The 22,799-nt window shown below is 40.7% G+C and overlaps 1 protein-coding gene across 2 annotated transcripts in view; it reads right to left on the reverse strand.

The window, feature by feature from the left end:
* OSBPL11 (oxysterol binding protein like 11) overlaps positions 1-22,799 on the reverse strand; it is a 113,242-nt gene that overhangs the window by 42,792 nt on the left and 47,651 nt on the right. For both annotated transcript variants that reach the window (XR_008374870.1, XM_053564499.1), the window contains exons 6-8: positions 22,019-22,220; positions 14,863-15,008; positions 4,888-5,028 (exon numbers count right to left, since the gene is read on the reverse strand). Coding sequence is in view for 1 of the 2 variants with exons in the window: in XM_053564499.1 (XP_053420474.1) it covers positions 4,888-5,028; positions 14,863-15,008; positions 22,019-22,220 (489 nt within the window). In the remaining variant the exon portion in view is untranslated. The remainder of the gene's footprint in view (positions 1-4,887; positions 5,029-14,862; positions 15,009-22,018; positions 22,221-22,799) is intronic.

Genomic DNA, 22,799 nt, shown 5'->3' on the forward strand with positions numbered 1-22,799 from the left:
CCAAGAATTTGAGGTTGCTGTGAGCTGTGACACCATGGCACTCTACCCAGGGTGACATAGTGAGACTGTCTCCAAAAAAAAAAAGTCAAGTAAGCTGTTACATCTAGGAAAAAGGAGGGGAGTCCAACGAGGAGGAGGTGCTCAGAGCTTCCAAGTTCTGGCAATGTTCTATAACTAATGTCAGGAGTGAGTACATGGGTATTCACTGACTTTTGTTCTCTGAATGTTTACATGTGTTCTATTTAGTCTTCTGTGTATGTAATACATCTCACAAAAGATATATTAACTACAAAAAGGAAATAAAATAAAATGCATATAAATTATGAATATATGAAGGAAGACTGGATAGAAATACCAAAGTGAGAATTGCATTATGCCATTGTGGTAAAATAATAGATTTTTATTTTCTAAAATTTTCTGTGAAGTGATTACATTACTTTCATAATATTATTTAAAAAGAAACAATATCAACACTGGGGAAAATGTGTATTACTTATTCACAGCATGAAGGCTAGGGCCATGGTTATCTCCTTTGTAGCTGCTGCATCACCTAGTACGGTGTCTGGAATACAACTGGGGCTCAGCTCAGTTGTTAAGTCAACGTTATTGTTACGTATGAGGGAGCTATGGGTGCAATTTAGTCACCAGGTTCTTTCATATTGCTTGAAAAGTATCATTCCTTTAAATGTTGTGTGAATGTTCAAATTGTAGTTGGTTAATACTAAAAAAAAGGGCGGCGCCTGTGGCTCAAGGAGTAGGGCGCCAGTCCCATATGCCGGAGGTGGTGGGTTCAAACCCAGCCCTGGCCAAAAACCACGAAAAAAAAAAAAAAAAAAAAAAAATACTAAAAAAAAATTTTTTTTTTTTTGAGGCAGAGTCTCACTCTGTTGCCCAGGCCAGCATGCCTTGACCTCAGCCGCACTCACAGCAATCTTAAACTCGTGGGTTGAAGTGATCTTCCAGCCTCAGTGTCCCAAGTAGCTGGCACTACAGGCACCCACCACAACACCTAGCTAATTTGTTTCCTTTTCTTTTTTTTATTTTTATTTTTACTATTATTTTCTTTTTGTGCTTTTTTGGCAGGGGCTGGGTTTGAACCCGCCACCTCCGGCATATGGGACTGGCGCCCTACTCCTTGAGCCACAGGCGCCGCCCTATTTTTTATTTTATTTATTTATTTATTTATTTTTGTAGAGACAGAGTTTTACTTTATGGCCCTCGGTAGAGTGCCGTGGCCTCACACAGCTCACAGCAACCTCCAACTCCTGGGCTTAAGCGATTCTCTTGTCTCAGCCTCCCGAGTAGCTGGGACTACAGGCGCCCGCCAAAACACCCGGCTATTTTTTGATTGCAGTTTGGCCGGGGCTGGGTTTGAACCCGCCACCCTCGGTATATGGGGCCGGCGCCTTACCGACTGAGCCACAGGCGCTGCCCTATTTTTTTAATTTTTAAATAAAAGCTCTTGCTTAGGCTGGTCTTGAACTCCTGAGCTCAAACAATCCTCCTGCCTCAGACTCCCAGAGTGCTGGGATTACAGGTGTGAACCACCGCAACCAGCCAATACTAATGTATATGTGTGTGTATATGTGTCTGTGTGTGTGTATATATAAATATATATATATATAAACACATGTAGCTTTTTAATTAACGAGACACAAAAATGGTGAAAGTATATTACATACAGTTAGTCACACCATGAGAGAACTTTAGCATGTGGATTACTAGTATAGCACATTCTTTTCAAATGTTCTTAGGCCTCATAAACCTCCACACTATTTTTATGCCTTATAAACCTAATCTATTATGGGATTATAGATACCATACTAATATCAAACAACTCCTCATAACACTACACATTTTAACCAATTTCAGACCTAAAAAAGTCTTTTCTGAACCACTAATGAAAAAATATTTCAAGAAAAAAACAATTCCCACTTTAAGTATTTAAGTTAAATGAAAGAGGAAAGGTTAATAGATTTGTTTATTAATTCCTAAAATGTCTGACTCTTAGTAGGCTTTTTTTTTTAATTATTTTTTTTTTTTGTAGAGACAGAGACAGAGTCTCACTTTACCGCCTTCCGTAGAGTGCCATGATGTCAGAGGACTCACAGCAAATTCGAGCTCTTGGGCTTCCGCGATTCTCCTGCCTCAGCCTCCCGAGCAGCTGGGACTACAGGCGCCCGCCACAACGCCCGGCTATTTTTTGGTTGCAGTTCAGCCGGGGCTGGGTTTGAACCCGCCACCCTCGGTATATGGGGCCTGCACCCTACTCACTGAGCCACAGGCGCCACCCATTTAGTAGGCTTTTAATTCAATCCGTTTACTATTAAAACCTCCTATAAAACATAGTAAATCCTTTTCTTTTCTTTTTTTTTTTGTGGTTTTTGGCCGGGGCTAGGTTTGAACCTGCCACCTCTGGCATATGGGACCAGCACCCTACTTCTTGAGCCACAGGTGCCGCCCAAAACATAGTAAATCCAAGTAAGGAAGAAAATGTTTTGTTTTTGTTTTTTTTTTTTTGAGCCAGAGTCTCACTCAGTCATGCTATGGTTGAGGGGCATGGAGTCATCATAGGTCACGGCAACCTCAAACTCTTGGGCTCAAGCAATTCTCTTGTCTCAGCCTCCCAAGTTCCTGGGACTACAGCCTCCTGCTACAACGTCTGGCTAGTTTTACTATTTTTTTTTTTTTTTGTAGAGACAGAGTCTCACTTTATGGCCCTCGGTAGAGTGCCGTGGCCTCACACAGCTCACAGCAACCTCCAACTCCTGGGCTTAAGCGATTCTCTTGCCTCAGCCTCCCGAGCAGCTGGGACTACAGGGGCCCGCCACAACGCCCAGCTATTTTTTGGTTGCCCTACTCCTTTGAGCCACAGGCACCGCCCTAATTAGTGTGTCTTTTAACAATTAATCCATACAATTTAAAAAGCTAATCATACAAATAGAAAAAAAAAAGCAAATCAGGTTCAAAACCTCTTGTGTCAAATATCTATTACTGTGAGATTATTTATTTTGAATTAACTATTGAAGCAATTTTGCATTAGTTCAGAATTTCAAAATTGACTTTAGAAGGAAGATTTCAAATTGAGATGCTTGGTGCCATTGAAGGTAGTGAAATTATAGATTAAAAGATTGTTTCTAGTGAATTGTTCACCTGAAAATGTGTTTTAAATAGAAAGTATTTTGCCTTTAGCATTCACTTTGAAACATTCAAAAATCAAAAACACATTTCTGACTGGCTCATACCTATAATCCTAGCACTATGGGAAGCTGAGGCAGGTGGATTTGCTTGAGCCTGAGCAAGAGTGAAACCCCACCTCTACTAAAAATAGTAAAACTGGGCGGCGCCTGTGGCTCAGTCGGTAAGGCGCCGGCCCCATATACCGAGGGTGACGGGTTCAAACCCGGCCCCAGCCAAACTGCAACCAAAAAATAGCCGGGTGTTGTGGTGGGCGCCTGTAGTCCCAGCTATTCGGGAGGCTGAGGCAAGAGAATCGCTTAAGCCCAGGAGTTGGAGGTTGCTGTGAGCTGTGTGAGGCCACAGCACTCTACCGAGGGCCATAAAGTGAGACTCTGTCTCCACAAAAAAAAAAAAAAAAAAAAAAAAGAAAAAGGAAAAAAAAAAATAGTAAAACTAGGGGCGGCGCCTATGGCTCAGTCGGTAAGGCGCCAGCCCCATATGCCAGAGGTGGCGGGTTCAAACCCAGCCCTGGCCAAAAACTGCAAAAAAAAAAAAAAAAAAAGACACACCAATTAAATAAGTTGGAAACAAAGAAGACTAGCCTAAAATTTCAAGCTAGAGCAGTGGTTCTCAACCTTTCTAATGCCACGGCCCTTTAATCCAGTTCCTGTGGGTCGCAACCCACAGGTTGAGAAACGCTGAGCTAGAGGATAAGTGATTCTCAAACTTTATTGTAAATATGAATCACTTGGGGAATTTATTAAAATGCAGATTCTGGCCCCAGCACGGTGGCTCACACCTATAATCCTAGCACTCTGGTTGGCCGAGGCAGGTGGATTACCTGAGTTCACAGTTTGAAGATCAGCCTGAGCAAGTATGGGACCCCGTCTCTTAATTAAAAAAAAAAGGGGGGGGGGGCTGAGCATTGCAGCAGGTCCCAGCTACTTGGGAGGCTGAGATGAGAGAATTGGTTGAGCCCAAGAGTTTGAGGTCACTGTGACCTAAGATGCCTCAGCACTCTACTGAGGGACGAAGTAGATTCTTTGTCTCAAAGAAATTTAAAAAAAATGCCGATTCTGGTCTGGGACTAGGGTTCTATAATGTTTCCAGGTGCTACTGGTATTCAGAACACACTTAAGGTAGCAAAGTTCTAGGCCAAGGGTCTGCAAACTATAGTCTTTGGGCCAAATTTGGCCTTCTGTTTTTGTAAATGAAATTCTGCTGGAACACAGCCATGCCCAAAACGGCATATTGTCTATGCCTGCTTTCATACTACAAAGCCAGAGTTGAATAGCTGCAACAGAGACTAATGCTCCCCTAGATGGAAATATTTATAATCTGGCCCTTTCCTGAAAAAGTCTGCAGACTCCGCTCATAGACAATATCCAAATTTTACCATCCATACATGGGAATTAAGAATAAAGTGGAAGTGTCAATGCCTTTCATAGTTTTACAGCATTATATCCTCTCTTTACATTTTCTAGTACAGTAAGTATACCAATGCATCCCTTTTGAAACATGACTGTACATCCTTATTTGTCAGGCAACTTCCTGCTGCACAAGTAAGCCATTATACTTTTTATGAAAATAAGAAATGCTGATTAAGTGAGACTAAGAAACGAAATCAAAGAATAAAAAGCCTTGACAACATTAACAATTATAGGCATAGTACTGACCTAACAATCTCCAGACTGCCCCAGTACTTACTCTGGTCAAATCCATGCCCAGCTTGAGCTGTGACAAGAGATGCAAGATAACACTCCGTTGCTCTTCGACAGCTCCCAGGTCATCCTCCTTGTTGTCACATGTGTCCTCTATCTCATCATCTGCATTTATTTCTTCAGGTTCCTTGGCGTAGTCAATCAAAGGAAACAATCTCATGTTACAACTACTTATTAGTGTCCACCGAGAATAAAACTACAAACATTAGATCTGAAGACATTTATGTTGGACTTAAATGAGTGTGAGTATAGGCAATAATCTTTCTGAAATGTATCATTTGGCCATGGAAAAAAATTCCTTCAAAGAGCCTACTGTTGCTGATATTGAATATCATATATTCAATTCATATATTGCCTTATGTATCATATATTTCTTTTTTTTTTTGAAAGATAGGATTTTTCAAAAAGAGTGAAGAACGTCTCATCTGAATCTCAGCTGTTGAAGGCTTTGACTGTCCTGTCTGGAAATGTCACCATTACCTATAATTTAAGTTCAAGATTATATATACACACACACATATTGCATTTATTTATTTATTTATAGACAGAGTCTTACTCTGTTGCCCAGGCTAGAGTGCCAGGGCCTCATCTTACCTCACAGCAACATCAAACTCCTGAGCTCAAGTGATCCTCCTGCCTCAGCCTCCTGAGTAGCTGGGACTACAGGCACCCATCACAAGGCCAGGCTGGTTTTTCTATTTTTAGTAGGTGTCACTTTTGCTCAGGTTGGTCTCTAACTCCTGAATTGAAGGGATCCTCCAACCTTGGCCTCCCAGAATGTTAGGATTACAGGAATGAGCCACTGTGCCTGGCCCAAATTCAAGATATTTCAAAGAATAAATATTTGTCTTTTTTTTTTTTTTTTTTTTTGAGACAGAGTCTCACTTTGTTGCCCCTGGTAGAATGCTGTGATGTCATAGCTCACAGCAACCTCAAACTTTTGGGATCAAGCAATTCTCTTGCCTCAGTCTCCCAACTAGCTGGGACTACAGGTGCCCACCACAACACTTGGCTATTTTGTTTTTAAAAACAGGTCTCACTCTGGCTTAGGCTGGTCTCTTGAACTTGTGAGCTCAGGCATGTACCCACCTCGGCCTCCCAAGTGCTAGTATTATAGGCGTGAGCCACCACACCCGTCACATTTACCACTTTTCAAAGCTAAAACTGTAAAAGTAAAATTTAAAATGTACTGAACATATCAAGTCTAACTATTGTAACTACATTTTTGATATATATATTTTGAGACACAGTCTCACTTTGTCGCCCTCAGTAAGGTGCCCTGGTGTCATAGCTCACATGCCTCAGCCTCCCAAGCAGCTAGGACTACTGGTGCCTACCACAACACCTGGTTATTTTAAGAGATGAGGTCTCATTCTGGCTCGGGCTGGTCTCGAACTGGTAAGCTTAGGCAATCTACCCACCTCAGCCTACCAAGTGCTAGGATTACATGCGTGAGCCACCATGCTCAGCCCTACATTTTGATATTAACTCGTTCTTAAAGTTGCCATGAAGAAAACATGGGGTTGAAGACAATGCTAGTTTGGAAATCTCATAGTAGCTTATGCAGTCATAAAAGAAGAAGTTCCCTGCACGTTTCTTCAATCAATAAAACAATCCTATGAAAAACATAAAACATTTACCTTACTAAACTCCTAGCTCCTAATAACTGGTTAAGAGAAACTTAAGTTCATATCTATCCCTACTTAAACAAATAACAGTTTTTTTCTTTTCTTTTTTTTTTTTTTTTTTAGAGACAGAGTCTCATTCTGTCATCCTCCGTAGAGTGCCATGGCGTCACAGCTCACAACAACCTCCAGCTCTTGGGCTTAGGCGATTCTCTTGCCTCAGCTTCCTGAGTAGCTGAGACTACAGGCACCCGCCACAATGCCCGGCTATTTTTTTGTTGCAGTTTGGCTGGAGGCGGGTGTGAACCCACTACCCTCAATATACGGGGCCAGTGCCCTACTCAGTAGGCCACAGGCGCCACCCATAAACAACAAATAACAGTTTCAAATCCCAAGATTCTATAGAACTTTATCAGCTATCACTTTCCAAGTTTATGTGTAGATGGTGTGCCATTCTTCCCAGTGGAATGCCTTGTTAGAATCTTCATGCAATAAAGCTTTATGATTATATTCTTTTTTGGTATTCTATTAGAATTAGACTTTAAATTATGAAGATTTTAAAAAGGAAATGGTTTTGTTAATATCTCTGCCTTTGATTTTCCACTCTCACATAAAATTCTATCAAACGTGAAGCCTACCTGTTTTGGTATAGCTAGACAAAGAAAACCAATCCTGAACAAATACAAAATGAAGAACTTAATGTTCTCTCTGGGAGGCCAAGGCAGGTGGATTACTTGAACTCAGGAGTTCAAGCCACCCTGAGCAGGAACAAGACCCCACCTCTACTAAAAACAAAAACTAGCCAGGCATTATGGCAGGCACCTATAGTTCCATCGAATTGCGAGTTTGAGGCAAGAAGGTCGTTGGAACCCAGGAGTCTGAGGTTGCTATGAGCTGTGACAATGCCAGGGCACTCTACCCAGGGTGGAAGAGTGAGGCTCTATCTCAAAAAAAAAAAGCCAAGTGGGGTGGGTCCTGCCTATAATCCTACTACTCTGGGAGACCGAGGCAGGTGGATCTTGCTCCAGCCTGAGCAAGAGCGAGACCCTATCTCTACTGAAAAATAGCTGGATGTTCTGGCACATGCAGATAGTTTCAGATGGCCCAGCGGCATTGGTGGTATGGTGGTGAGCATAGCTGCCTTCCATATAGTCTCAGATGGTTAGGAGGCTGAGGCAAGGGGACTGCTGGAATCTAGGAGTTTGGGGTTGCTGTGAGCTATGATGAACCAGAGTACTCTACCCAGGGTGATAGAGTAAGACACTGTCTTTACAAAAAAAGAAAAGAAAAGAACTTAGTGTTCTCAAAATGTTAAAAACGAAATATAAAATACAATGAAAGCATTAAAGGATAATGCATTGCTAATTGATCTTCCCCTTATCTTTTTCCTCCTCCTTTATATCAAGGAAATAAATACAGTTCACATTCTAATAAACCAACTAGTAGTCTACTATTTTCATTTCTTTATTTTTTATTTTTGTGTGTGTGTGCAGTTTTTGGCCGGGGCTGGGTTTGAACCGGCCACCTCTGGCAAATGGGGTTGGCGTCCTACTCCTTTGAGCCACAGGCGCCACCCTTCATTTCTTTATATTAAGATCAAACAGACAAGTAACGTTTGTACATATCAGAACTGCGTCTGCTTTTATGTCCTTGAGAAGAGATCCCAAAGGCTTTCTCAATTCCCCTTTCCAATGGCTAGTCAGTTAGAAAGTATTTCCCGTTACGGAGCACAATACGGTTTATGTATACTTGATAATGTCCACTAATCATAATATGGAGAAAAGCTGAGCATCCTCTTTTCTATATGTGGATACCAAATATAATAATGAAATGAAATGAAATGTTTAGAGAAAATTCTACTTGGTATTGATTAAATAATCGCCAATCTTCTGAAAAGGTACGACTACATCTGCAGTCAGAACCTAGGATGCAAATTAATAATGCAAATATAACTTAAACACTTCTAAAATTTTTCACTATTGTGGGTACAAAATAATTATAGCAAATATGGCTTTTATTTATTTATTTTTTCCTTTTATGAGACAGGGTCTTGCTCTATTGCCTGGGATAGAGCGCAGTTGGTGTTGTCATTGCTCACCGCAACTTCACCCTCCTGGGTTCAAACTATTTTATAATTTCCGCCCCTGCAGTAGCTGGACTACAGCCACACTTCACTAATTTTTCTGTTTTTTGTAGATTTGGGGGTCTTTCTCAGGCGGATCTTGAACTTCTGACCTCAAGTGATCCTTCCAACTCATCTCCCAAAGGGTTAAGGTTACAGGCAGGAGCCACCATACCCAGCCACAGCTACAGCTTTAAAGTCTTAGGGTCCTCAAACTTTTTAAACAGGGGGCCAGTTCACTGTCCCTCAGACCGTTGGAGGGCCGGACTATAGTTAAAAAAAAAAACTATGAACAAATTCCTATGCACACTGCACATATCTTATTTTGAAGTGAAAAAACAAAACGGGAACAAATACAATCACACCGCCTCATGCGGCCCACAGGCTGCAGTTTGAGGACCCCTGGCTTCCAGTCAAAATAATATTACAGGGCAGTGCCCATAGCTCAGTTGGCAGGGTGCTGGCCACACACCAAGGGTGGCGGGTTCGAACCTGGCTCAGGCCTGCTAAACAACAATGATAAATGAAACAACAACAACAAAAAAAACAGCCAGGCATTGTGGCGGGCGCCTGTTGTACCAGCTACTTGGGAGGCTGAGGCAAGAGTCAATTGGGCCCAAGAGTTTGATGTTGCTGTGAGCTGTGATGCCATAGCACTCTACCCAGGGTAACAGCTTGAGGCTCTGTCTCAAAAACAAAAATAAATAAATAATATTACATTAAAGAAATAAAACAGGGGCAGTGCCTGTGGCTCAAAGGAGTAGGGCGCCAGTCCCATATACTGGATATGGCGGGTTCAAACCTGGACCTGGCCAAAAATTGCAATAAATAAATAAATAAAATGAAAAAAATTCTCTAAAAAAGAAGATAAATAAAGATGGCTCGGCGCCTGTGGCTCAAGCGGCTAGGGCGCCAGCAACATACACCTGAGCTGGCGGGTTTGAATCCAGCCAGGGGCCACCAAACAACAATGATGGCTGCAACCAAAAAAATGGCCAGGCTTTGTGGCGGGCATATGTAGTACCAGCTACTTGGGAGGCAGAGGTAGGAGTTGAGCCCAGGAGTTGGAGGTTGCTGTGAATTGTGATGCCACAGCACTCTACCCAGGGAAATAGCTTGAGGTTCTCTCTCAAAAAAAAAGAAAAGTGGGCAAGACATGATTGCAAGAGGGACTTTACCTAACAATTGCAATCAGGGTAACTGGCTTATTGTACCCTCAATGAATGCCCAACAATAAAAAAAAAAAAAAGAAAAGTTGGGCAGTGCCTGTGGCTCAACGGAGTAAGGCGATGACCCCATATGCTGGAGGTGGCAGGTTCAAACCCAGCCCTGGCAAAAAACTGCTAAAAAAAAAGAAAAGAAATAAAACAACCTGGTCAAAAACCTATTGAAGAGGCCAGGTGTGGTGGCTCATGCCTGTAATCCAAGGGAAGCCAAGGTGGGTAAACTGCCTGAGCTCACAGGTTCAAGACCAGCCTGAGCCAGAGGGAGACCCTGTCTCTAAAAGAAAAGAAATAGCCGGATGTTGTGGCGGACACCTGTAGTCCCAGCTCTTGGGAGGCTGAGGCAAGAGAATCACTTAAACCCAGGAGTTTGAGGTTGCTGTGAGCTGTGACACTACGGCACTCTACCAAGGGTGATAAAGTGAGACTTCTGTCTCAAAAGAAAAAAAAAAAGAGAGAAAACCCATGAAGAGAAAAAAGTTTTTGTTGTTTTTATAAAACAGTGAAGTCATTTATTGAAATGGAATGAGAAATTATATTAACAATTAAATACTAATTCTAAATCTTGGTGTGAATCAAAGAATTTAGAAGCTCTGCTTTCTTTTTGCAACAACTCTTCTTGGTCATCACGTCTTAAAGAAAAGTTTTGGTAAACATACGTTATTTAAATTCAAATAAGCATGCTTAAATATATAAAATCCTTAGAAACCCAGAATGGTTAGCAAATTCAATGGTAAGAGCTGATGAGTTTCTAGGAATTCATACTATTTGACAATTGCACGGTAAAGGAAACCCTGATATTCTTTCAACAAAGCTCACACTAACCCCACTTTTTGTCTTTTCAATTTCTTGGGGATTGAATCATAGTTCCCCAGTTGGGTCTTGAAGGAACTATGAGATTCATCCTAGTCTCACAGGGGTTTATTTTCTCCTCCACTTAGCAGCAGAATGTCTGCTACTATAATAGAGGCTTCTGGCTTGCATTAATACATATTTCAAAGATGGCATTAGGAAACTTTTGTAAAATTCAGGTCTGGTCTGGTTGGTCCATTGAATGGAGTCTTATGTCTTGAAATTTTAAAAAATATCTATGCACAAATTTTTATTCTACTTACACTCCACAATGGTGTAACGGTGTACTCACCATTTCAAACAATTTGGAACTACATGAATCTTCTCCTCCCTCACACTGTGCCCCATCTCTACCATATGCCTCTATCCCAACCTCCCATATGCTCTGTGTTCTCACTTAAAAGACTGAAGTACCGGGCGGCGCCTGTGGCTCAGTCGGTAAGGCGCCGGCCCCATATACCAAGGGTGGTGGGTTCAAACCGGCCCCTGCTGAACTGCGACCAAAAATAGCCAGGTGTTGTGGCGGGCGCCTGTAGTCCCAGCTACTCGGGAGGCTGAGGCAAGAGAATCGCTGAAGCCCAGGAGTTGGAGGTTGCTGTGAGCTGTGTGATGCCATGGCACTCTACTGAGGGCCATAAAGTGAGACTCTGTCTCTACAAAAAAAAAAACAAAAGACTGAAGTACCAGGGCAGTGCCTGTGGCTTAGTGAGTAGGACACCAGACCCATATACAGAGGGTGTCGGGTACGAACCCGACTCCGGCCAAACTGCAACAAAAAGTAGCCAGGCGTCGTGGCATGCGCCTGTAGTCCCAGCTATTCGGGGAGGCTGAGGCAAGAGAATCACCTGAGCCCAAGAGCTGGAGGTTGCTGTGAGCTGTAACACCATGGCACTCTACCAAGGGTGACAAAGCAAGACTCTGTCTCTTTAAAAAAAAAAAAAAAAAAAAATGAGGGTGGTGCCTGTGGCTCAGTGAGTAGGGCGCTAGCCCCATATACTGAGGGTGGCGGGTTCAAACTCAGCCCCGGCCAAACTGCAACAAAAAAATAGCCAGGCGTTGTGGCAGGCGCCTGTAGTCCCAGCTGCTCGGGAGGCTGAGGCAGGAGAATCGCAGAAGCCCAAGAGCTGGAGGTTGCTGTGAGTCCTGTGACGTCATGGCACTCTACCGAGGGCGGTAAAGTGAGACTCTGTCTCTACAAAAAAAAAAAAAGACTAGAGTATCTGATGTTTAGTTTATCGTTTTTCCCTTACACATTATATTTCTAGCCCTAATTTCTCAGGCTGGTCCCAAACACCTAAGCTCATGCATCCTCCTGTCTCTGCCTCCCAAAGCACTAGGATTGCAGGCCTGAGGCATCGTGTGAAGCCCTATCCATATTCTTAATTCCAAGTCATCTCATGTACCAAATTTCTTTCTTTTTTTTTTTTTGTTGTTGTTTTTGCAGTTTTTTTTGGCCAGGGCTGGGTTTGAACCCACCACCTCTGTCATATGGGGCCGGTGCCCTACTCCTTGAGCCACAGGCGCCACCCATGTACCAAATCTCTTAAACACATCACATTCTTCCCATGCTCATGGTGCTTTTGTCATTAAGACTAAATTCTTTTGGGTGGCACCTGTGGCTCACTGGGTAGGGCGCTGGCCCCATATACTGAGGGTTTGAACCCAGCCCCAGCCAAACTCCAAAAAAAAATAGCCAGGCCTATAGTCCTAGCTACTTCAGAGGCTGAGGCCAGAGGATTGCCTAAGCCCAAGAGTTGGAGGTTGCTGTGCACACGGTAGAGTGTGCTGTGGTGTCATCATAGCTCACAGCAACCTCAAACTCAGGCATTCCTCGTGTAGCTGGGACTACAGGTATGTGCCACCATGCCTTCCTAGTTTTTCTCTTTTTAGTAGAGATGGAGTCTCACTCTTGCTCAGGCTGGTTTTGAACTCCTGAGCTCAAGCAATTTATTGGCCTCGGCCTCCCAGGGTGCTAGAATAATAAGCACAAGCCACTGTGCCCAGCCTGCATAATTTTTATGTTCTTTGAGGGCACAATTTACACAGTATTCCACAAAGCAGTGCTCCACAGAGTATCAGTCCACAGAGTGCAACATGAATAGTGCCGTTTGGAATTGTAAAATTCAACAACCCTGTGATGATTTTCCATAAGCCAGATGCTCTGCAAAATTCATTTTAGCACAACATAATAATCTTATGAGGTATTATTAGCCTTAATTGACAGATGAGGAAATTGAAACTGAGAGTGATTTAATTGGCTGACTGGCTGACATGTCAGTGAAGGGTGTATGCTAGGTTCCAAACTACGTAAGTTTCTTATCAATAAATGCACATGCCTCAATATCCCTGCTCAGCTACTCCTTTATCATGAGACCCCATTACTCCTGCTCTTCTCTTCAAATCCTGTCTCTTTTCAAAGCCTAATTCCAATCCTGTTTTCTCTCCAAAACATTTCTTATCCACTTGACTCAGTTTCCCATTTTTCTCTGAAGGTTTTATCTCCATAGCTTACTCCATATCAATTCAGACAAAATATATTGCTTTATATTATTATCTTAGTGTTTCAGTACATATGTTGTGACTCCAAGCAAATTATAAGTCTCTTCAGTGAAAAAACTATGTCTTGTATTTTTTGCTTCTCTTCCAATTTCTAACATTGGGCTTATTGTATACTAGATAACTTAATATAAACATTTGACTCTAAAAATAAGCTAGTTAAAAAGCTATAGCAAAAAAATAATTTCATACATTACTTTTTCCTTCTCCCTGCCAACCTTGCCTCCAACTGCCCCATCAAGCCAGTGCCTTTGCCAGCTTATAAGAAGTATGTCATATATTTCTTCTAAAGAATATATGTATTATTAGTATACAAATAAGCATAAACTGTCCATTACTCTTGACTCAGCAATGCTGCTTCAGAAATAAAATCTAAAGAAATAATCCAAAAGTATCTCAAGAATGGAAGAAAAGGTATCCATTGTACTCAGCCCTACTATGAAACCAAGTTATAGCTTCTATATTAAAGCTATAACCCAATTATAGCCCAAGAATAAGGGGAAAGGGCATAGGGAAGGGAGGGGAGGGGAGAGAATGGGTGGAGGGAGGGTAATTGGTGGGACCACACCTACGGTGCATCTTACAAGGGTAAATGTGAAATTTACTAAATGTAGAATATAAATATCTTAACACAATAACTAAGAAAATACCATGAAGGCTATATTAACCAGTTAGATGAAAATATTTCAAATAGTACATAAAACCAGCACATTGTACCCCGTGATTGCATTAATGTACACAGCTATGATTTAATAATAATAAAAAAATCCAAAGGAAAAGGAGAAAATAACAACAAATAAGATAATAAAGTGCTTATGAAATCACAAAAAAAAAACAAACAACCTAGATCCTCAACAATAGGAACATAAACTCAATAGCCTATTTTAACCTTTAAAACATTAATTACACAGGTAAGAACAGAAAAATGCTTATTAAAGTATCAAGTAAAAATAGTTTAAAATAAAACTACTTATGTAATTATAACCATAAAAACAACAGACATTAACAAAAGGCAGAAACGGTATGATCTGTTATAGCAGCAGATCTATAATACTCTTTAGTGTCTCAGAAATTTGGAATGAATAATGGTTTATAAAAATACGAAACCCTGAGGTCATGTGCTATTTTAAATACAGTAATATTTAAAATAACTGGTTTGGTAAAGGCCTTACCATCAAAAAGTCTTACTAGTAAATTTTTACGCTTATAAACTTGATGGTAAACAATGTTAAATTAAGATAACATGGTATGAAATGTAAGAGATAAACATTATGCAAGTAATCTTATTAGTAAGTTATTTTCCAGAACCAGAAAAACATGGAAATGTCAATTTTTAAAATATATTTTTACCAAGCAAAAGAAAACCAAAACTAAAAAGGCCACATAATTGAATATAGATGATACCATGTGCAGAAGAGACATCTTCCAAAACAAATGAAGTTTAAAGCAGAACAACAAAGCTTAGAATCTGCAAGAGTATTGCTCTGGTGTTAACTTGCATGCCCTGACAATGAAAAGAGAATTGACTCTTTTCAGTGATTCCTAATTTTTTATATCAAAATCGTACTTTCATATTACCTTACCCTTGCTAATAGTCCAGATTCTGCAACAGATTGCTCTTCTGGGACTGCCACTGGCTTACTCTGCTCAGTTGCAAAGGGCTGGTCAGCTCCATTTTTATAGTGATTTGATAAAGGTATCTTTGGTTCTAACCACTCGATTGTCGTTCCTGATGAAGTAAGAGAAAACTTTCGCTGAAACTTGCTCATAATCTGGTAAGTTCAGCAGATGTGGATTTTATGAAACAATTTTGTTTTGAGCCTACAAGACTAAAAGCAATTCAACCTGTTAAGAGACCCTGCAAGACAGCCACTTGTATCTCATTAGCATGAGCACCATGATTGGATATTTACAACAGAGCAACTTACTACTTGAAATCAGATACTATTTAAAAGAAATCAACCCTTATTAGGACCGAATTCACTTCTTGGGCAAGTCTGAATCATGAAGTATATTCCCAGTCTTAGTTTATCTGTTGTCCTCTCTGTATGAACCCTGTCCCTCTAGTGATCAAAAAGTATGCAATTAAGCTTTAGAGGGTCATAACTACAGGAGGATTATGGGACTGTAAAACATAGCATTTGCTTTAATTTGGCACTGAAGCTTATTCTCAGCAGCAATCTTCTAACCAATCAAAATAATCCCCTAGAACTATCAAGAATTGCAAATACATATCCTTCTTTTTAGCGATCATAAAGAAGCCACATATAACTTTAAAACTGAAAGACTCTAAAAAAAAAAAAAAAACTGAAAGACTCTTCTAATGAATAAATAATAACTGACCTAGTGAAGACAGTGGTCACATGTGGAGACCTGTCATCTTCTCAGTTAATGATTCAAATGTCTCCTGTTACCCTCAACTAGTTTAACAAAGTGGATTCTATGCCTAATCAATAATGGAAAATGTTCCATTTGATTTCAGAGGCTGATGTAGGTTTCACAGAAGCTTGGTTATAAAAGAGCTATAATAAAGGATGCTCAGACTACTACAGCAGAAATTTAAAAGAATAAAGATTACTTAGTTGGTAACAAAATCCCAGACTGGAGTATGGGAATTAAATAAAAAGCATCTGCGAGGCTACCAGAGCATCTTCCCTTCCTGAGTCTTCCTTGATATGGAGAAATTCATGATTGGAAGAATGCCCTAAGTAAGTTCATGGGGCCTGTTTTAAAATTCCAGGAAATGAAAACACTTTGCTACCACATCAAAATATTTACTTTTGATATCAATATCCAGATTTTGGCCAGGCAAGGTAGCTCATGCCTTTAATCCTAGCACTCTGGGAGGCCACAGCAGGAGGTGTGCTTGAGGCCAGTTTAGAGGTTGCAGTGAGCCATGATGACACCACTGCATTCTACTACAGGTGACAGAGCAAGAAAAAATCCAGATTTCCTTACTTCCAAAAATAAAATGCACACAAACACTAAACTTAAGAGATCTATTTTAAGTGATTTCTTGTTTGACTGAAAATCATAACAAAATTCTTTTTAAACCAATCATGAGTCTCAGGTCCCCTCTAAAGTGGTGATCTCTAATAAGCCTTTGAATAACAGACATTAAGATCTTATCAAAAACTAACTTGAATTTAATTTCTTTGGTAATTCACTTTTGGTTTCCATGGTTATATTTTCATTCTCAAGTGACTTAATAAATTTCTACAGACATAATCTGGGAAACATGGCAATTTGCAAAGAGAAATACCAATGACAGTCAAACACTTCCTCCAAATACTGACAAATTTGTGTTCTAAAAAACAGTGATGAGAACAACTTTCATTTTAAACACTTTCATAAAGTTTACAATGTGTTTTACTTTTGTAATTAAAAATGTAAATTTATACTACATACACTTCCTTAATGACAAAGCATTTAAAAATAAGATTGTGGCTGGGTGCAGTGACTCATGCCTATAAACCTAGCACTCTGGGAGGCCAAGGCAGGGGGCTAACTGAGTTCAGGAGTTCAAGATCAGTCTGAGCTACTAAAAATAGAAAAATTAGCTGGGCATTGTAACAGGCACCTGTAGTCCCAGCTACTGGAGATGCTGAGGTAAGAAAATCACTTAAGCCCAAAAGTTTGAGTTGCTGTGAGTTATGATGGTACAGCACTCTATCCAGGGCAAAAGTGTGAGACTATGTCTCAAGAAAAAAAAAAAGACTGTGTATTAATTTAAATTATACAAATGAAATTCCTAAGAATTTTTAAAAATTCTTTTAAAAATTTTTAAAAATTATGTAATATTTAATTATACAAATGAATAAATTTTGATATCAATATCCAGATTTTGATATCCAATGATATCAAAATTATACAAATGAAATTCCTAAGAATTTTTAAAAATTCTTTTAAAAATTTTAAAAATTTTTAAAAATTATGTAATATTTAATTAATCAGGTATTTATTTAGTACCTAGCACTGTGCTACTTGATGTACTTTAAAAAAATTAAGTAGTGGCCAAGTGAGACAGTTCACACCTATAATCCTAGAATTCTGGGAGGCCAAGGGAGGTGAATTGCTTGAACTCAGAAGTTCAAGATCAGCTGGAGCAAGAGCAAGATCCCATCTCTACTAAAAATAGAAAAACTAGTCAGGCATTGTGGCTGGTGCCAGTAGTCCCAACTACTAAGGAGACTAAGGCCTGAGCCCAGGAGTTTGAGGTTGCTGTGAGCTATGAGGCCACAGCAGCCTACCAAGGGTGACAAAATGAGACTCTATCAATTAAAAAAAAAAAGCCTTAAGGTGGTGCCAAAAGTTCAGTCAGCAAGGGTGCCGGCCACATACACTTAGGGTAGTAGGTTCAAACCCCGACCCGGGTCTGCTAAGCAACAATGACAACTGCAAAAAAAAAAAAAAAAAAAAAAGCCAGGTGTTTTGCCAGACGCCCGTGGTCCCAGCTACTTGGGAGCCTGAGGCAATAGAATACCTTAAACCCAAGAGTTGGAGGTTGCTGTGAGCTGTGACGTCACAGCACTGTATCCAGGGCAACGGCTTCAAACTCTGTCTCAAAAAAAAAAAAAAGCCGGGCGCGGGGGCTCACGCCTATAATCCCAGCACCGTGGGAGGCTGAGGAGGGAGAATCGCTTAAGCTCAGGAGTTCGAGACTCGCCTGAGCAACAGTGAGAACTTGACTCATGAAAAAAATGGAAAAACCCAGCCGGCGCTGCGGCGAGTGCCTGTAATCCCAGCGGCTTCCGGGAGGCTGAGGCAGCAGGGTGCCCGCAGCCCGATTCTGAGGTTGCGGTGAGCTACCACGCCCACCGCACTCTGCTCAGGGGCATAGGGTGGGACCCTGTCTCAACAACAACAACAAAGTCCTAAAAATAAATTAAGTAGTTTAAGCTGGAAACAAACTATTTCATTTTACTGACCAAATTATTATTTCTGACACTAGAATTAACCCATGTTTCATAGCTCAGGGTAACTCATTCCCTGTCATATAGGAAAATAACTACGCGAACTGAAGTACATGTCTCCTCAAAGGAATATAATGCAGCCAATAAAAATTGTGGTTACAGGGTGGTGCCTGTGGCTGAGGGAGTAGGGCGCTGGTCCCATATACCAAGGGTGGCAGGTTCAAACCCAACCATGGTCAAAAAACTGCAAAAAATAAATAAATAAATAAAAATAATTAAAAAATGTAGTTACAGCTCGTCACCTACAGCACAGTGGTTACTGCGCCAGCCACATACACTGAGGGTGGCGGGTTCAAACCTGGCCTGAGCCAGTTAAACAACTGCAACAAAAAAATAGCCGGACGTTGTGTTGGGCACCTACAGTCCCAGCTACATGGGAGGCTGAGTCAAGAGAATCACTTAAGCCCAAGAGTTTGAGGTTGCTGTGAGCTATGATGCCATAGCACTCTATCTAGGGCAACATAATGAGACTCTGTCCAATAAAAAAATTGTGTTTAAATTGTCCATGTAATAATTAAGAAAGTATTTTTTATAGTAAGTAAAAAAAGATACAGACATATATTTTCTAATAACAATAGGGTAAATAAACAAAAACTAAGAATAAGAAAAGAGAAAAAACTGGGAAGAAGAAACACACTAATAACATTAATAGAAATGATTTCTGGTTGGTAGGACAATGCATATTTTTGTTTCTTCTTTCAACTCCATGGTATTTTTCAAATTTTCTATAAGGAGTATGTTGCTTTGTTAACAAGAAAAAATTTATACTGGACTGCTTGCAATTCCTACAAGGTACCAATGTAACTTCACAACTGGAAATTCTTTGGAAAACTCTCTCCTCTATCTTGAACTCCTAAACTAATTGGTCTTCACAGCTTCTCTAGAAAGCTTTCCTAGACCTTCTTCTACCCAGTCATATGTTCTCCCACAGTACTTTATTATTAACAGCACCTGATGTATTTTATAGTTATTATTCACATTTATTTTTCTCCCTAAGGAAAAAGTCATGTATGTTCCCCTTAAGAACTCAGAGTTGGGGTGGTGCCTGTGGCTCAGAGAGTAGGGTGCCGGCCCCATATACCGAGGGTGGCAAGTTCAAACCCAGCCCTGGCCAAACTGCAACAACAACAAAATACAAAAATAAATAAACTTAATTAAAAAAAAGAACTCAGAGTTGAGGGTGGCGCCTGTGGCTCGAAGGAGTAGGGTGCTGGCCCCATATGCCAGAGGTGGTGGGTTCAAAAATTGCAAAAAAATAAAAAAAAGAACTCAGAGTTCGTGACATATGTATGCCATGAAGTACTATTCAGCCATAAGAAAAGATGGAGACTTTATGTCTTTTCTGTTTATCTAGATGCAGTTGAAACATATTCTTCTTAGTAAAGTATCTCAAAAATGGGAAAAAAAGGCTTCATGCCTGTAGCACAGTGGTTATGGCACTGGCCACAAATACACTGGTGGGTTCGAATCCAGCCTGGGTCAGCTAAACAACAATGACAACTGCAAACAAAAAAATAGCCGGTGTTGTGGTAGGCGACTATAGTCCCAGCTACTTGGGAGGCTGAGTCAAGAGAATTGTTTGAGCCCAAGAGTTTGAGGTTGCTGTAAGCTGTGACACCACAGCACTCTACCGAGGGCAACATAGTGAGATTCTGTCTCAAAAACAAAAGAAAAAATGGGGAAAAAAATCTATTATACTCAATACTAATGTGAAAACAATATATAAACAATTATACACCCATAGAATGACAAAACAAACACAGTCTAGCAAAGGTGAGGAAAGAGGGAGATTGGCAGGAGGTGGGAGGGCAATAGACAGGATCTCACCTAATGTTCAGGGGTGTTCAGACATCCCCTGGGTGAAGGACTCAAGTACAACTTGAACATTATCTTAGAAGTGAGAACAGGGTTGGGCGGCGCCTGTGGCTCAGTGAGTAGGACGCCGGCCCCATATGCCGAGGGTGGCGGGTTCAAACCCAGCCCCAGCCAAACTGCAACAGAAAATAGCTGGGCGTTGTGGCGGGCGCCTGTAGTCCCAGCTGCTCGGGAGGCTGAGGCAAGAGAATCGCGTAAGCCCATGAGTTAGAGGTTGCTGTGACCCGTGTGACGCCACGGCACTCTACTGAGGGCGGTACAGTGAGACTCTGTCTCTACAAAAAAAAGAAGTGAGAACAGGGTGGTACCTGTGGCTCACTGAATAGAGTGCCAGCCCCATATACCGAGAATGGTGGATTCGAACCCAGCCCTGGCCAAACTGCAACAAAAATATAGCCAGGCATTGTGGCAGGCGCCTCTAGTCCCAGCTACTCTGGAGGCTGAGGCAAGAGAATTGTCTAAGGGGCGGCACCTGTGGCTCAAAGTGGTAGGGTGCCAATCCCATATGCTGAAGGTGGCAGGTTCACACCCAGCCCCGGCCAAAACCCACAAAAAAAAAAAAAAAAAAAAGAGAATTGCCTAAGCCCAAGAGCTGGAAGTTGCTGTGAGCTATGACACCACAGTGCTCTACTGATGGCAACAAAGTGAGACTCTGTCTCTAAAAAAAAAAATTAAATTAAAAAAAAGTGAGAATGAAGTAATCTAAAAATTTGTACCCTCATATTAATTTGAAGTAAAAAAAAATAAAAAGAGTTCTTAAAGGGAACATAGATAACTTACCTTTCAATATGTCCTGACCTACATTTATAATTGCCTATGAAAATAGTTCATTGGTTTGAAATGTTGAGTTTAGGTTTACAAGAATGAGATCCATACTTTTTCCTGAGCAGAGATGTAGTATCTTGCTAAAATATCTTTAAGCTTATTCATCTTATTTATGGAAAGACTCATTTTTGTACTCCCATGCAATAATTCTTTTCCCAGTACATTTAATTTCCAAAATTAGGTGTTATATATTATTTATTAAACTGAAAGGTGACTGATACTTTTATGCATGTGTGTATACATATAAATATATGTGGAAATAACGATGAATTAGTGGACTAAACCAAAAATCAAGAAATAATCCCAACATTTCTACTTTGGTCAATTGGATTGACAAAAATAGACTCAATGCCACTAATTTCTTTTCTTTTCTTTTTTTTTTTTTTGAGACAGAGTTTTACTTTTGTTGCTCTCGGTAGAGTGCCATGGTGTCACAGCTCACAACAATCTCAAACTCTTGTGCTCAAGCAATTCTCTTGCCTCAGCCTCCCAAGTAGCTGGGACTACAAGCGCCTGCCACAACGCCAGGCTATTTTTTGGTTGTAATTGTCATAGTTGTTTGGCAGGCCCAGGCTGCATTCGAATCCACCAGCTCTAGTGTATGTGGCTGGCACCTTAGCCACTTAAGCTACAGGCACCAAGCCACGATGTGGGTTTTGAGTTCAGTTTTAACATGTTGCATTTGAGGTCTCCCAAGGGAATATTTGATGACATTAGATATTGGTCATAACATAATTTGGGTTTCAAAAAAGGACACAATTAGAACAAATTTGTATATTACTATGATAATTAAAAACTATGAGGCTTGTTGATTTTGTTTTTTTTTTTTTTTTGTAGAGACAGAATTTCACTTTACTGCCCTTGGTAGAGTGCCGTGGCGTCAACACAGCTCACAGCAACCTCCAGCTGCTGGGCTTACATGATTCTCTTGCCTCAGCCTCCCGAGCAGCTGGGACTATCTGTTTTGTTTTTTTAATTAAGATCTTCTAAAGTTAGAAATACAACAAATGCAGTCTTTCCATGTGCCGGCCCTCATGTTCCGTCCGACCTTAAACCTGTAACTCACCTGAAGGCAATGAGCCCTTCTGATGTGATGCATGCTGCAACTGGAGAATATGAAAGCAGTCATTTAAGCAGTTCATAGTGGCCATGGAAGTAGCTTTGAGCATTAAGAGATCCTGGTCCAAGGAACTAAGATGGCCAGATGAAGGAAGGCATTCAATTCGTCTAATTAAGTCTCTTTGTTGTCCTTCAGCATGGGACATCATCTAAGAAAAACAACAATTCTGTGGGTCCCACTCATGACTTCTGTGTAACATTTGTACATACAGTTGCTATTTTAATTACCATATTCAACTTCTGAGGCATTTTTAAAGACTTATTAGGCTTAGAAATCTCTTAAGTTGGTTTGGCTATTTTCAATTAGTAAGCTTTCAATGGTGTTTATCAACTGAGCAAAAGATTGTGAAAGACTGTGACTCCAGGCAGCTATAATTTTTCTCTGGAAACAACAAAGCTCAAAAGATATGACACTTTTTATTAACAGTATTAAACAGGTTAAATTTACGTAAATTATCAGGATGAAATGTTCTAAAACATCTTTTTTTTTTTTTGTAGAGACAGAGTCTCACTTTATGGCCCTAGGTAGAGTGCCGTGGCCTCACACAGCTCACAGCAACCTCCAACTCCTGGGCTTAAGCGATTCTCTTGCCTCAGCCTCCCGAGTAGCTGGGACTACAGGTGCCCGCCACAACGCCCAGCTATTTTTTGGTTGCAGTTTAGCCGGGGCCGGGTTTGAACCCGCCACCCTCGGTATATGGGGCCGGCGCCTTACCGACTGAGCCACA

The sequence above is a fragment of the Nycticebus coucang genome, chromosome 16, assembly GCF_027406575.1.
Source record: "Nycticebus coucang isolate mNycCou1 chromosome 16, mNycCou1.pri, whole genome shotgun sequence".
NCBI lineage: Eukaryota > Metazoa > Chordata > Mammalia > Primates > Lorisidae > Nycticebus > Nycticebus coucang.